At 49.7% G+C, this 12,041-nt stretch overlaps 1 protein-coding gene across 2 annotated transcripts; it reads left to right on the top strand.

The window, feature by feature from the left end:
- The first annotated feature begins 2,871 nt into the window (after positions 1-2,871).
- SLC2A10 (solute carrier family 2 member 10) lies at positions 2,872-9,170 on the top strand. Of its 2 annotated transcripts, none has more exons than XM_085079008.1 (5): positions 2,872-3,025; positions 4,918-6,294; positions 7,340-7,462; positions 8,005-8,140; positions 8,777-9,170. In XM_085079008.1, exons 1-5 carry the CDS (start codon positions 3,022-3,024, stop codon positions 8,874-8,876), a joined length of 1,740 nt encoding a protein of 579 aa, XP_084935134.1. In that variant the 5' UTR covers positions 2,872-3,021; the 3' UTR covers positions 8,877-9,170. The 2 variants fall into 2 exon arrangements, with proteins under 2 accessions (XP_084935134.1, XP_084935135.1); XM_085079009.1 differs by having other exon boundaries at positions 2,877-3,025; positions 8,780-9,170.
- The last annotated feature ends 2,871 nt before the right edge of the window (positions 9,171-12,041 follow it).

Raw genomic sequence — 12,041 nt, 5'->3', positions numbered from 1 at the left:
CTTTGTCCCTTCAGCAGGCCGAGAATGCCCACTGACTACAAAAGGTGTGATAGGAAAGCTGCACTTTAAGAACCCCAAAAGAAAGATGTTTTTCCCCAATTGTCCCTGCTGCACATCATAGCAGGTTTTCACCTTTGTTTTTTCCAGAGCACTGTAACCCACAGCCTCCACAGTGCCGATGTGACAGCTGCATTTCTGTACACACTGATGCCATCTTTCTGGCCACCTTTGGTAAACACACCATAAAGCTCTGCCTGTGCTTCCCAATGCCTCATCTCCTTGTTGTCTGTGCTAATAATATTTCTTGCCCTGCCAGAGACCAGGAAGCCTCCAGAAAATGTTTATGTGGCAGATAAATGAATGCTGAGTGACCACGGAGAAAAATATAATTTCTTCCTTCTCACACTGAAATAATGTCAGAAGGAAGGAATTGTTCAGGAAAATTGCAGATCACATAGCCAAGAGTGCGTATGCCCAGAGGGTGATGAGGACTTTAGACTCTCTCTGGCTCTTTGCCTGGCATGGTGGGGAACCATGCATGGGAGACATCTCCTCCAGTTCCTAACACAGCTCACCCAAAATGCACAGGCTTGATCTCTGCGGATTAGCTCTGGAGGCCAGAGATCATGGGCAAGATCACACTGCATCCCCTAGATACCCCGTGTTCCCAAAATGTGGAACATAAGTCTAGACACAGAGCTGTATGTCTGCTGTCCACCATGGGCTCGTGTGGGTCTTGGGGAAGAGAGAAAATGGGAGTAATTTCTCCCTCTGTGTATCACGAAAACTGGTGGTGATTTCAGAGCTATTTAAACTATTAAATTAAAGCTATTTCAGTGGTGATTTCAGAGCTATTTAAACTGCTCTAATATGAAATGCAAATCCTATTGAAAAGCTCTTCCCATGAACACTGTTAGTTTCTGTTGGCTGGTGTTTGAAGCCCTTCTTTCACGAGTGTGTGATCCCTGTGCAGCTGTCAGGCTGTATCAGATACAAGGTTTTAGAAAAAGTGTTTTTACATACTGTATTCCTATTGAAATAAGAGCATATGAATGGGAAGCATCTATCTGATCTATAAACCAGGTAGATGATTTCACACACATTTTGTATTCCCTGTGATTTTGAGCAGAAATAAAACGAAAACCTTTGATCAACTGCTGCTACTGCTGCTTATATTACAGCCAGATATCCAACAGACTAAAGCTGAAAGGATATCCATGATCTAGTAGGGCCCATCTCAAGCATCCCTAACTATGAGTTGGGACAAAAAGAGTTGATACCACTGGTCTGCAGAGCAGAGACATGAGATATATCCTCATACTTCAAAAAGTAACAATTCTTTAAATATTTTACTTAAATTCCCTATTAAATTAACATGTGGGGTGACTGAAAAGGCTCTTTAAAAAAAAAGTCACCCATTCACGTGTTCTTTATTCTTCACCCAACCTGTTTATTTTTGCCTGTGTCAGAGGGGTGTGCCTGCACCACAGGCATGATGGTCACTGATTCAGACCTTCCCCAGTCCAGCTCTGTGTTGGGGCCAAAAGCTTTGTCAGCACAGGCTCCACAGAGTGCTGTTCTGGAGCTTGTCTGGTTATAACACATTAAATATTACAATTTAATGTAGGTTTTAAATGAATTATTACCTGCAGTTACATGCCAGCTCACAAAGCAGGTTGGTGGTCATTTACACTTAGTCTCCAGTAGCAGTCTCTGCTGCAGGACTCTGGGAAGGCTGTGCTTGTCTTCCCACCTGTCACACAACATCTTCCCTCACCATTTCCCACACCAGCTGGGTGCAGCAAACTCCTGAACATCTCGTGTACTTCAGCACAGCACAGCCTGCCCAGCAGCTGCCGTTTATATGAACAGCACCAAGGGACAGTGTTTGCATGTTGTATTAAAGAGTTTTGAAAGCACTTCGAGGTGTATGACTTTTTGTAAAATCCTTGTTTAACAAACTGGACTTTGAGATACATGAAATTAGCCTCAGAAAATAATCTTGCATCCAAGAGCAAGTCCCAGTGTCTTTTATGCAGGACAGCAGGAAGGTTTGGGTTCCACTCAGCAGGAAAAGAATGTTAATTGCAAAGGAAGTTGAATAGTGAATGCTTTGTCTGATGGAGCAGTGTGTCAGGGGAAGGAGATAAGCTTGAGAGACCGATTCTTCCTGTCCCACAGCCACAAAAGAGAACAAACTCAGATATAGAACCACAGAATCATAGACTCAAAAAATATGCTGAATTGGCAGGGACCCATCAGGATCATTAAGTCCAATTCCTGGCCCTGCACAGGTCACCCCAACAATCCCATCAGGTGCCTGAGAGCATCGTTCACTTTTTGAAGTCTGTCAGGCTTGTTGCTGTGACCACTGCCCTGGGGAGCCTGTTCAGTGCCCAACCACTCTGTGTGAAAAACCTTGTCCTGATATCCAACTTAAACCTCCCCTGCTGCCCCTTTTGTTTCTAGCTTTGAAGTGGCCACCCCTTTCCTAGCAGGCTTCCTTGGTTTTCCAGCCGAGCTACCTAAAAACATTAACAAACTGTCAATCTCTCGTGGACTTTCTGTAGGCTTTCTCGTCTAGAGGGGTGAAGCTCTGCACAAGAGCAGCTCTGCAGGCAGCGGGGACATCTGTGTCCCTCAAGTGAGACAGGCTGGGGACAGAGCTGTCATTCCAGCCACCAAAGCCGCATCCCCTTTTCTAGCCCAACTCGGCACCTACCTCCGTAACGTGTCCCAGCCACCCCGCAGCCGCCCCGCCCCGGTTCCGCCGGGCTCACCCACGGGCTCAGCCACCCCCGGACCCAGCTCTGCTCCGGGCGCTGGGCATCGCTCCGGGGCGGTGCAGCACCCCCCGCCTCCGAGAGGGACGGGCAGGGCGACTACAAGCCCCAGGCTGCCCGGCCGGGGGCAGGGCGGCAGCGACGTGGCGCGGTCCCTCTCCGGCCGCCGGACCCGCTCCGCCCCGCTCCGCCCGCTGCGCTGCGCTCCGCTCCGCGCCCGCCGGGGCTCGGCCCCGCCATGGGTGAGTGCGGGACGGGCGGGGGGCACGGGGGGCTGCGAGCCCCGCTGGCGACGGGGCAGCCGGGGTGGAACGGGCGCGTCCTGCCCCGGGGAGAAGTTTCCAAAAAGAACCCAAAGTTTGCAACTTTTCCTGGAGGCTGGGGATGCATCCCCCGCCCCTTCCTTTCTTTCTGTTCTTTTTTTAGCGGTCCCTGCAGCGCATACAGCGAGCATAAGAGCCAAGGAATTTCCTGTGGCTCGCTCCCGGGGCTATCTCCGGAGCGCTCCGGGAGAGGGAGCGGGGCTCAGGAGTGTGGAGGGAGCTGGGTTTGCCGTGGAGTGGGAATTGCTGCAGGCAGCGCTGCGGCGCCCATTGGCCTTGGCGTTGGTGTGAGCAGAGTCCGGGCTCAGCTCAGCCCAGCGGGTCACTGCCCTGTCCTGGGGCACGGCCTGCTGACCAGTTTGCTCCAGGCAGAGAATCACCGGCCACAGCTCCTGGCGAGACCCATCAAACTTTCTGTCCTCATGTGCAGATCTGAAGAGTCCTCAAGTTCCCCCAGCTACGTCAGAATAGATGATGTACAAACTGGATTTCAGTCAAAGTTCATAAGCCGTGACTGCTTATTAAGTTAACAAGAAATACAGCAAAACCTGATGAAATCAGCCGTGGTATTTATAGTGGGACTGTCTGTGTCTAATAGAATTTGTGGCTTGAAGCTAATGGGATGGCCACTTACGCCTTTTGTTCTCAGTAGATATTTTTTCTAATTATCTGTATAACATGTACAAGGAGTGTTAAAAGTGCAGGTGGTCACAGAGCATGGTGGGAGGGACTGGGATATCTGGGATGGCATAAGTAGCACAAATGAAACACAGAGGGCTGCAGAATAAATAAAAATATTTTTATTTAGATACAGCCATCACTGAGAAATAGCCTTTATTGCTAGCTGTAATTAAAGGCCAAGCGGAGACACTTCCCAATAAACACAGCTTGTGACAGGAAAAAAAGTCCTTAGGCAGGGTGAGAAAATTTTCCATGGTCTGGTGGTTGTGCCCACATTTTTTCCACATACAGTCTACCAAAACTGTGAGTATTTCTAATTAAAGAATGCATATAGTCCTACATGCTGCAAACCAGCACAAACCCCAATACCAATGCACTTTACCTGTGCTTCAAAACTGTAACTGGAGGGGAGGTCACTGTCACTGCTATTCCCACAGGTGCCTACATCAGCACTGGCTCTCACCTCAGTGCAATCCCTGCTGCTGTAACATGGCTCATGGTTCACACGTGCATCACTCAGGGATCCTGGGAACTATGTGCTGTAGTAGGAGAGATGAAGAAATCAAGGCCACACCACAAAGTCATGCTAAGAGTGCAAGATTAACTCAGAGAAATAAACTTTTGTGAGCAGGACTTTTAACGACAATGTAGGGAGTGAGAATGCAAAACCTGCAGGGACAGCTGGTTTGAAATGTGAAAATGGTAATGCCCTGAAATGTAAAAAATGGTAATGCAGAACAGTTCAGAACCAGAAAGCAGAAGCTGCATTTCCTGCCCAGAACATGTTTTGTAATTAGAATCAAAAGATACGACAGAAGATTCCACTGTACAGCTCCAGGCACTAGAAATCACTGTCCTGCACTTAAAAACAAGTCGTAACTGATTTCAAAGTTCTGCACCCCAAATGAGTGCCTCTGCAGTTACTGGAAGCCTGTGCAGATCCGGTGGGTTGTGTGACCGTCTGCAAGTTCCTCTCCACCCATGACCTTGTGACCTCTGGGGAAATTCCACATCATGGCTTTGTAGATGGAAAGCTGTGGGTGTCCTGGGAGTGCTTTTTCCAGCCTGTGCATGCTGGTAGCTTGTCTTATAGCATCAGAAAACTGAACCAAGCACTCCTTGTTTTCCAGGTCGTGCACTGCTGGTCCTCCTCTTGTCTGCAACAGTGTCTCTCCTGGGCGGGCTGATCTTTGGATACGAGCTGGGCATAATTTCTGGTGCACTGCTGCAGCTGCAGACAGACTTTCAGCTCAGCTGCTTCAAGCAAGAAGTTGTGGTGAGCGCCGTCCTTATCGGAGCGCTCCTCGCCTCGCTGGCTGGGGGGATCCTCATCGACCGCCACGGCCGGAGGAGAGCAATCCTGGTCAGCAACTTGGTGCTCCTGCTGGGCAGCCTTATCCTCACCCTGGCGAGGTCATTCCTTGTGCTGGTCGTTGGGCGCATGACCGTGGGCTTTGCCATCTCTGTCTCGTCCATGGCCTGCTGCATCTACGTCTCAGAAATGGTGGCTGCTCACCAGCGAGGCCTGCTGGTGTCTCTCTACGAAGCAGGAATCACCGTGGGCATCCTGCTGTCCTACGCACTGAATTATATCTTTGCGGATGTGGACGAGGGGTGGAGGTACATGTTTGGACTGGCCATTGCCCCCACCATCATGCAGTTCCTCAGCATCCTCTTCCTCCCAGTGAACCCTGTTAAATTGAGCTCATGGGACTCAGACTGTCAGAAAGGCCTCATCCCACTGCAGGACACAGAGGACAGAACAGCAGCAAAGTGGGAACCCTATCAGGAGAAGCATTACTCGTTTCTTGACCTTTTTAGGACCAGAGACAACATGAGAAGGCGGACTTTGGTGGGGCTGGGACTGGTGCTCTTCCAGCAGTTCACTGGGCAGCCCAATGTGCTGGGCTATGCCTCCAAAATCTTCCACTCAGTGGGGTTCCAGAGCAACTCCTCGGCGATCCTGGCCTCAGTGGGGCTGGGAGCAATAAAGGTGGTGGCCACGCTGGTGGCAATGGCCTTGGCAGACAAGGCAGGCAGGAGAGTGCTGCTCATGGCTGGCTGTGTGGTGATGGCCATCTCTGTCACCACCATTGGCCTCAGCAGCTGCATGGCTCCCCTGGCCATGGCCAGGGACTGCAAAGCAGCCACAGACCCCAATGCATCCCACAGCCTCACCCAGCACCCCCCAACACCTGTGTTCCCCCAGTCAGCTGTGTCACCCATCCCACCAGCGTCAGGTGCTGTCAAAAATCAGGCAAGTCCTGGTTTTGCTGCCGCAAGGGGCCTTGCGAAAAATTTTGCCAGCACTCAAAGCAAAGAGGTTGTTCCCAACTCTTCCCTCACTCAGAAAAGGGACTTGGTAGGTCAGTCCAAGAAAGGACCACTGGAAAGCACAGGCCCTCCTCTCGGTGCTGCTCCCTGGGCACAACATACGGTCTTAAATTGGATTACACTGCTGAGCATGATGGCTTTCGTGAGTGCCTTCTCAATTGGATTTGGGCCAAGTAAGTGTGGTGTTTGTCCTTGCAGTAACCCAGAGGAGAAAACTAGGGCTGATCTGCAAGCTGCCTGTTTGAACCATTTCTTATGTGTCTGCTGTGCTGAGCAGCTCAGTGTCTGGGAACTGAAAATATGACTCCTCCTGCCCACTGAATCACTTTCTAGCACTGCAGCTCTCTCATCTACAGCATTGGAGTAACTTTCTCTTCCATGCTATTCACTACCCTTGTGAAGCTTTTCTTCTTTCTCTGAAGTTCAATGGAAAATCAGGGCATCCTACATGCCCTACAAGCATTAAGTAATCTTCCTGTCAGCCTGGTGAGGAGGAAAACACAGGGCTGAGGACAGAGGGACTGAGAGGCTTCTGCTGTGTGATTATAAAAGTCAATGAGGAACTGGAAGTTGAACCTCTTTTGATGGTTTCTCAGTATCAGTTGGTTTTTTAAATTCTATTTATTATTTATTTTTCGTCAGATGAGATGAAAGATTAGTTCTTGTTTCTGTGTGAGTTCTACTGTTTTCTGGCATTGAAATGCCTTGATGGGAGAAAACAGCATTTAACTCAAGAAAAGTATGCTAAGTGAGTGTCATGGGTTTGACAGCCACCCTGCAAATTACTCCAAGCAGAATAACCGCAGGATAGGAGAGACTTCTTAAAGATGTATGTTGCTTTAACTCTGATTTTAGCCCAAATGCAATGTTGTCTCCCTAATTCCCCCCTTTTCTCATTTATTTACAAAGAGCATGTCCTGACAGCAGGTCTGTCAGATCTCTTCCATCTCCTATGAATGGAATGACCAGCTAGCCTGCTTTCTTCTTTACTCCCTGGGCCTGTTTATTGCCATTTCATTCCTCCATGAAGTGTTGAACACAGGAGGTTTGAAGTGTTCTGCTGTGATCTGTCTCTGAGATCGATGAATATTTGACACCAGCAGCAGCAGGTGCTGGGTGAAGCCAGAGTTTAAACCCCCTGCTGAAATCTCCCTTGCCCATTTCCCAAACAAATTGCTTAACTCCACACTGTCTTTCTGATCTCTCTAATCTGTGCAGTGACCTGGCTGGTCCTGAGTGAGATTTACCCTGCTGGGATAAGAGGAAGAGCCTTTGCCTTCTGTAACAGCTTTAACTGGGCTGCTAATTTGCTGATCAGCCTCTCCTTCCTGGACCTTATTGGTAAGTAGCCACTTCCCCTCCCTCCATCTCCCACAGCTGGTTAGGGAAGGTGGCCACCAAGGGCCATTTGGACATTAAGTGGCATTTTGAACCCTGAGGACGTGGGGCTGGAATAGGTGTGACCCTGTTGTGGCTGAGAGAAGGGAAGCCAGGCCCCAGCAGCACTGGTCAGAGCCCCTCTGTCACTCGTTTAGAAGAATCACCCATTGCCCACTGGGCTGCACTGTAGCACCACAGTATCAGGAAACACAGAGTTTGCAGCTTCCATTCCAGCAGCTTCACAGCATTTCTCGGCAGGCACTGCTGGCCCTGGAGCTTGGCTGCCTTCTTCACCCTGGTGCTGGCAAATCCTGGCATGTACCAGCCTTTCTCTTTGCCACTTCTCAGTCCAGGCCCTACAGATAAGCAATTTCCAAGCCCTCTTGAAGGCTTCACAAAATAAGGTGCCCCTCTGAGGCACCAATGACTACCTCACAGTGAGCAACCAGTTTCCTTTGTACCCCACAATGTGACCCACCTCCTACCTTCATCAATCTCTGCAGATGCCATTGGATTCTCTTGGATGTTTCTTCTCTATGGACTGATGGGAGCCATGGCTGTTATATTCATTTACCTTTTTGTGCCAGAAACAAAAGGACAGTCCCTAGAGGAGATAGACCAGCAGTTCTCCAGGAAACGGTATGTGTGCTGTTGTCCCAGTGGGAATGCTGCTTTGGGTGCTTCCCACTGACTGCCCCTGAGGTCTGTGGCACTGGGCTGATGCAAAGTCTTCTCAGTGCTACTGAGAAAATAGAAAATCTCAAGTTTGTGGCAGGGCCGTGGGACAGGGTGGGAGAGCTGTAGTGCCTTCATCAGCAGGTCACTGCCCTGAGCCTTGCAGCTGTGCTGCTGGAGGGCAGTAGTGACACTCAGGAAAAATGGGCTAAAAACGAGGAGAGGAGATCAGGATCCAAACACAGGACAGAAAGGTCAGGACTGGGAGGAGGCAGGAGGGGATGATAGTCCTGTGATTTGATCTTAGAATAATCCGAGGCTAGTCCTTCTCTGAGGCAGAGACATCTGGAGCACAGGCTCCCACCTGGTAATTTTTGCACAAAGCTTGTAATGGGCTAGGGAAGATCAAAAGGTGTTTGTGCCATCCTGGTTGTGATGGAAGGTGGCAGGGCAGGCACTGCTGGAGCAGGAGAGGTTGTGCTGTCTCACAGCTGATGCCAAGGGGAGGCAGCACACATCCCTCAGGGGGCAGGAGGGATGACTGCTGTGAGCCCCTGCCTGGCTCCCTGGGTGCTGCTCCTGACCCTCATCACTGCCCAGCAGGGTGTGGGAAGGAAATGTGTTCAAGCAGAGACGTGGAAGAGGAGTGAGCTGCACACATGCACAGTACCACAGAGTGGAGCACGCCGGCAGCTCATGAAACCAGTGACCACAGCATCGTGTCTGAGGAGTTCCACCAGCAGAGGAGTGGGCTGGACACTTCTTTTCTGGGGCCTTTAACTGGTGACTTCTGCTCAGAGACAGTTTTCCCTGCATGGCCTTGGATCTGGGAATATGCCAACAGCATGTCCTTTGGGTCCTTGGAGAAACATTGCTCCCAGGCAGGGAACACATCCTTCCTTTGATATTTTTTAATTTTCCCTCATTTGTCCCTCCTATCATTTAAGAGATCAATGGTTTTATACGCAGGTATTAAAGCACGGCTTTTGCTGACCATGCTCTCCATCCCGAGGCTCATTTGTGAGCAAGGTGTGTTATTTTCCAGTTCTTGAGAACGCCGCGATCCGGGCCGGGGAGGTGCACCGCCCCCGACCCGCCGCCAGCGGGCGCCCCTGCACCGCCCGTGCGCTGAATTTGGGGGAATTGCCAGAACCCGCAATTCCCAAAATCCGAACCCCGCAATTCCCAAAATCCGAGCCTCCGCACCCCTCGGACATCTCGGACCCCCTTCCCTGCCTGCCTCGCACTGTGCCCTGTGCCTGACGGGCTGGACAGGAGGGATATGCGGATGGGAATTCGGGGTACCGCAGGCGGCTGGGGCTGTGCTGGGGACAAGGCAAGGGGAGAGGATGGCGATGCTGGGGTTTCGTGTAGACCCAGCGAGGGGCAGCGAGCGCGGCTGGTTGTGCTGGGGTGACGGTACAGAAAGCTCTGAGACAGCTCGTGGTAAAGGGGATCAATGAGCCCAGGGTAAAGGTCTGTCACTCCCACTTTACAAAAAAAAAACCAAAACCAAACCACTGTGCACTTTCCAAACCCAGCAGCTTCAAACCCCCAGGAGGAGGATCTACGAGAGGTGCCCAGCTTGTCACACAGTGCACAAGGCTTTGGGTGTGTGTGCTTGCACAGTGTGCCAAGCCACGGGAGAGAGGAGGTGTGATAAGATAATGCCAGGCTTTCCAATCACCCTGAATAACAATCCCAGTACTAATATAGATTTCTTGAGATGGGAAATCATAGATTCCAGTAAAAAAATGCAGAGCTGGTACTGTGTAACTGAGCTGTGATAAGGATAATGGTAATGAATAGCAAATATAAAATGAGATTAGAGAAGTTAGTCAGCTCAGTTATCCATCAGGAAGGAGTAAAAAGTGGGTTTGGATACAATAAAGGGTCTCCAGGACCAAGAGCAGTGCTGGAAGTGTGAGAAGGGCTGCTGCTCTGGGTTTGGTGGAGAGCAGTGCACAGGACCTGCTTCACAAGGTGTTTGTGGGAGAGCTGGTCTCTGCTAGTGACCACAAAACAACCTTTAATGCTGTAGTGGGAGAGAGCACACCAAATAAATCCAGCCTGGGGCTCTACAATTTCAAGAAAGGGAACTATGAAAAAATAAGGTGATTAGTCAATAACAACAAACCCAAATGGAGCAGGCAGAAAGCAAGGAGCCTGCAAGCAGTCTGGAGGCGATTAAAAAATGCTCTATTAAAGCCTAAGCAAAACATGTGCCACAACTCAAAAAAGAACTAAGAGGTCCTAAAAAACACCCTGCCTGACTCACTGCTAAGGTTAAGGAGGTATCACAGGGAGAAGGTCGGTGTTTTAGAAGTGAAAAGGTTTCCCACATGAGGAGAAAAGGAAAAGCCATAAAACATGGCAAGTAAAGAGTAGACAGAAAAGAGGGCTAAAAACGAGCATGAATATCTTGCAAAGATCTTGTAAATATCTCCTAAAATCTTTATTTAACTATATCAGAAGGAAGAAACTGGCTAGAGAGCCACTGCCCAATACAAAGGAGCAACAGGGTGCCAGGGACAATTAGACATGACCAGGCAGCTTGGGTGAAACTGTGGGTTGGTCTCCACTGCTGCAGGTATTTGGAAGAACCTTGCATCCAGTAAATTAGAGGAACTGGGTCAGTGTGGTCAGTGTGACTTCACAAATGGCTGCTGTACCAGAGAGGTGGCAGGTTGCTAGTGCAGCTCCCAGCTATGAACCAAGCTCTGGAAGGGGACACTGGGAGCTGCAGGGGTGAGTGTCACCTCTGTCCCTGCTGGGGTGGTGAGGTCTGTGCCAGCAGTGAGCACATGGGCACACAGGCAGCTGGGAAAGAGCCAGCAGACATGGATGTCAAGGAGGGAAATCTCTTGCCAGCATACCAGGATTCTAGGAATATATCAAGTATTCACGTGGATAGGGAGGACTCAACAAACAGAACAGATGGATTTTTTACAAAATATTCTGGCAAAATTATTTTTAAAACATTTACATTGCCATGGCATTGAAGCAATGGGTCTTTTATGTATTGCAATCTCTTTAAGGACATTCTTGTCTTGTCAGTAGCAAAGTGTAGGGTTTAATAGGCAATTTTGGACGATGAATAAGATTCAGCAACCAGACTGCCCAAGAACCTCTCTTCAGTCTGGTTTTATTCAGCATCCTCAGCAGTGGCGTTTGCAGGGGAATGGATAGCAAAATCTCCAGGTTTGTGGATGATGCTAAGTAAGCTCTTTTAGGATTGAATACATTTTGCCATTGACAAAGGGCTCCATAAAACCCTTACAAAAGGGAGTGAGTGGGCAAAAAGGGCCGCTGGGTTGGGTGTGCTGGGGAACGCTGCAGGCTGGTGCCTGAGGCCCCTGAAGGCTGGCTGGGGTCAGCACGGATGGGAGGAGTGCTCGGCTGGGTGAGCTGGCTCCCTCCATCATCGTCTAACTGGACAAATGTGTCCCTGCTCCAAATTTGTGACCCATTAACATAGCAACAGGCTGTTTCTCTTCTTCCCTCCCCTGAGGCTGAGACCTCATAAGACTAGAGGATACAGAAATGCTTGAGGCAGTGATAAATCTTCTTTAGTGGGCTTTTATTTCCTTTTCTTTCACAATATTTTCTTTAGTTTCCTAGCCAAATTTTTTCTAAGGAAAGATTTCTGACTTCCTTTGAGCCACAGCTCAACATCTGTCCACATTGGGGGCTGAAGTAATACACTGTTAAGGGGTTTTGATGTCAAGCCCAAAACCCCACCAGGGATTTATGCAGCTCTCCCCTTTCCTCCCTCCTCCTCTTCAAACAGCCTTTCATTTGCTCTCACTAATTGTGCTGTCATGCCTTTCTTTTCCCCCCAGTTGTGCAGACAGCCTTTCATGCA

Source organism: Lichenostomus cassidix, chromosome 20, assembly GCF_008360975.1.
Source record: "Lichenostomus cassidix isolate B80296 chromosome 20, HeHo_3.0, whole genome shotgun sequence".
In the NCBI taxonomy this organism is placed as follows: Eukaryota; Metazoa; Chordata; class Aves; order Passeriformes; family Meliphagidae; genus Lichenostomus; species Lichenostomus cassidix.
The sequence above is the reverse complement of the archived record's forward strand: the minus strand, read 5'-3'. Positions and strand labels throughout refer to the sequence as shown.

Excerpts from the sequence above, each read along its gene's own strand:
- SLC2A10 (XM_085079008.1), top strand. Across the intron at positions 7,463-8,004 it reads CTCCTTCCTGGACCTTATTG|ATGCCATTGGATTCTCTTGG; the intron begins GTAAGTAGCCAC and ends CAATCTCTGCAG. Across the intron at positions 8,141-8,776 it reads CAGCAGTTCTCCAGGAAACG|CAGGGTGTGGGAAGGAAATG; the intron begins GTATGTGTGCTG and ends ATCACTGCCCAG.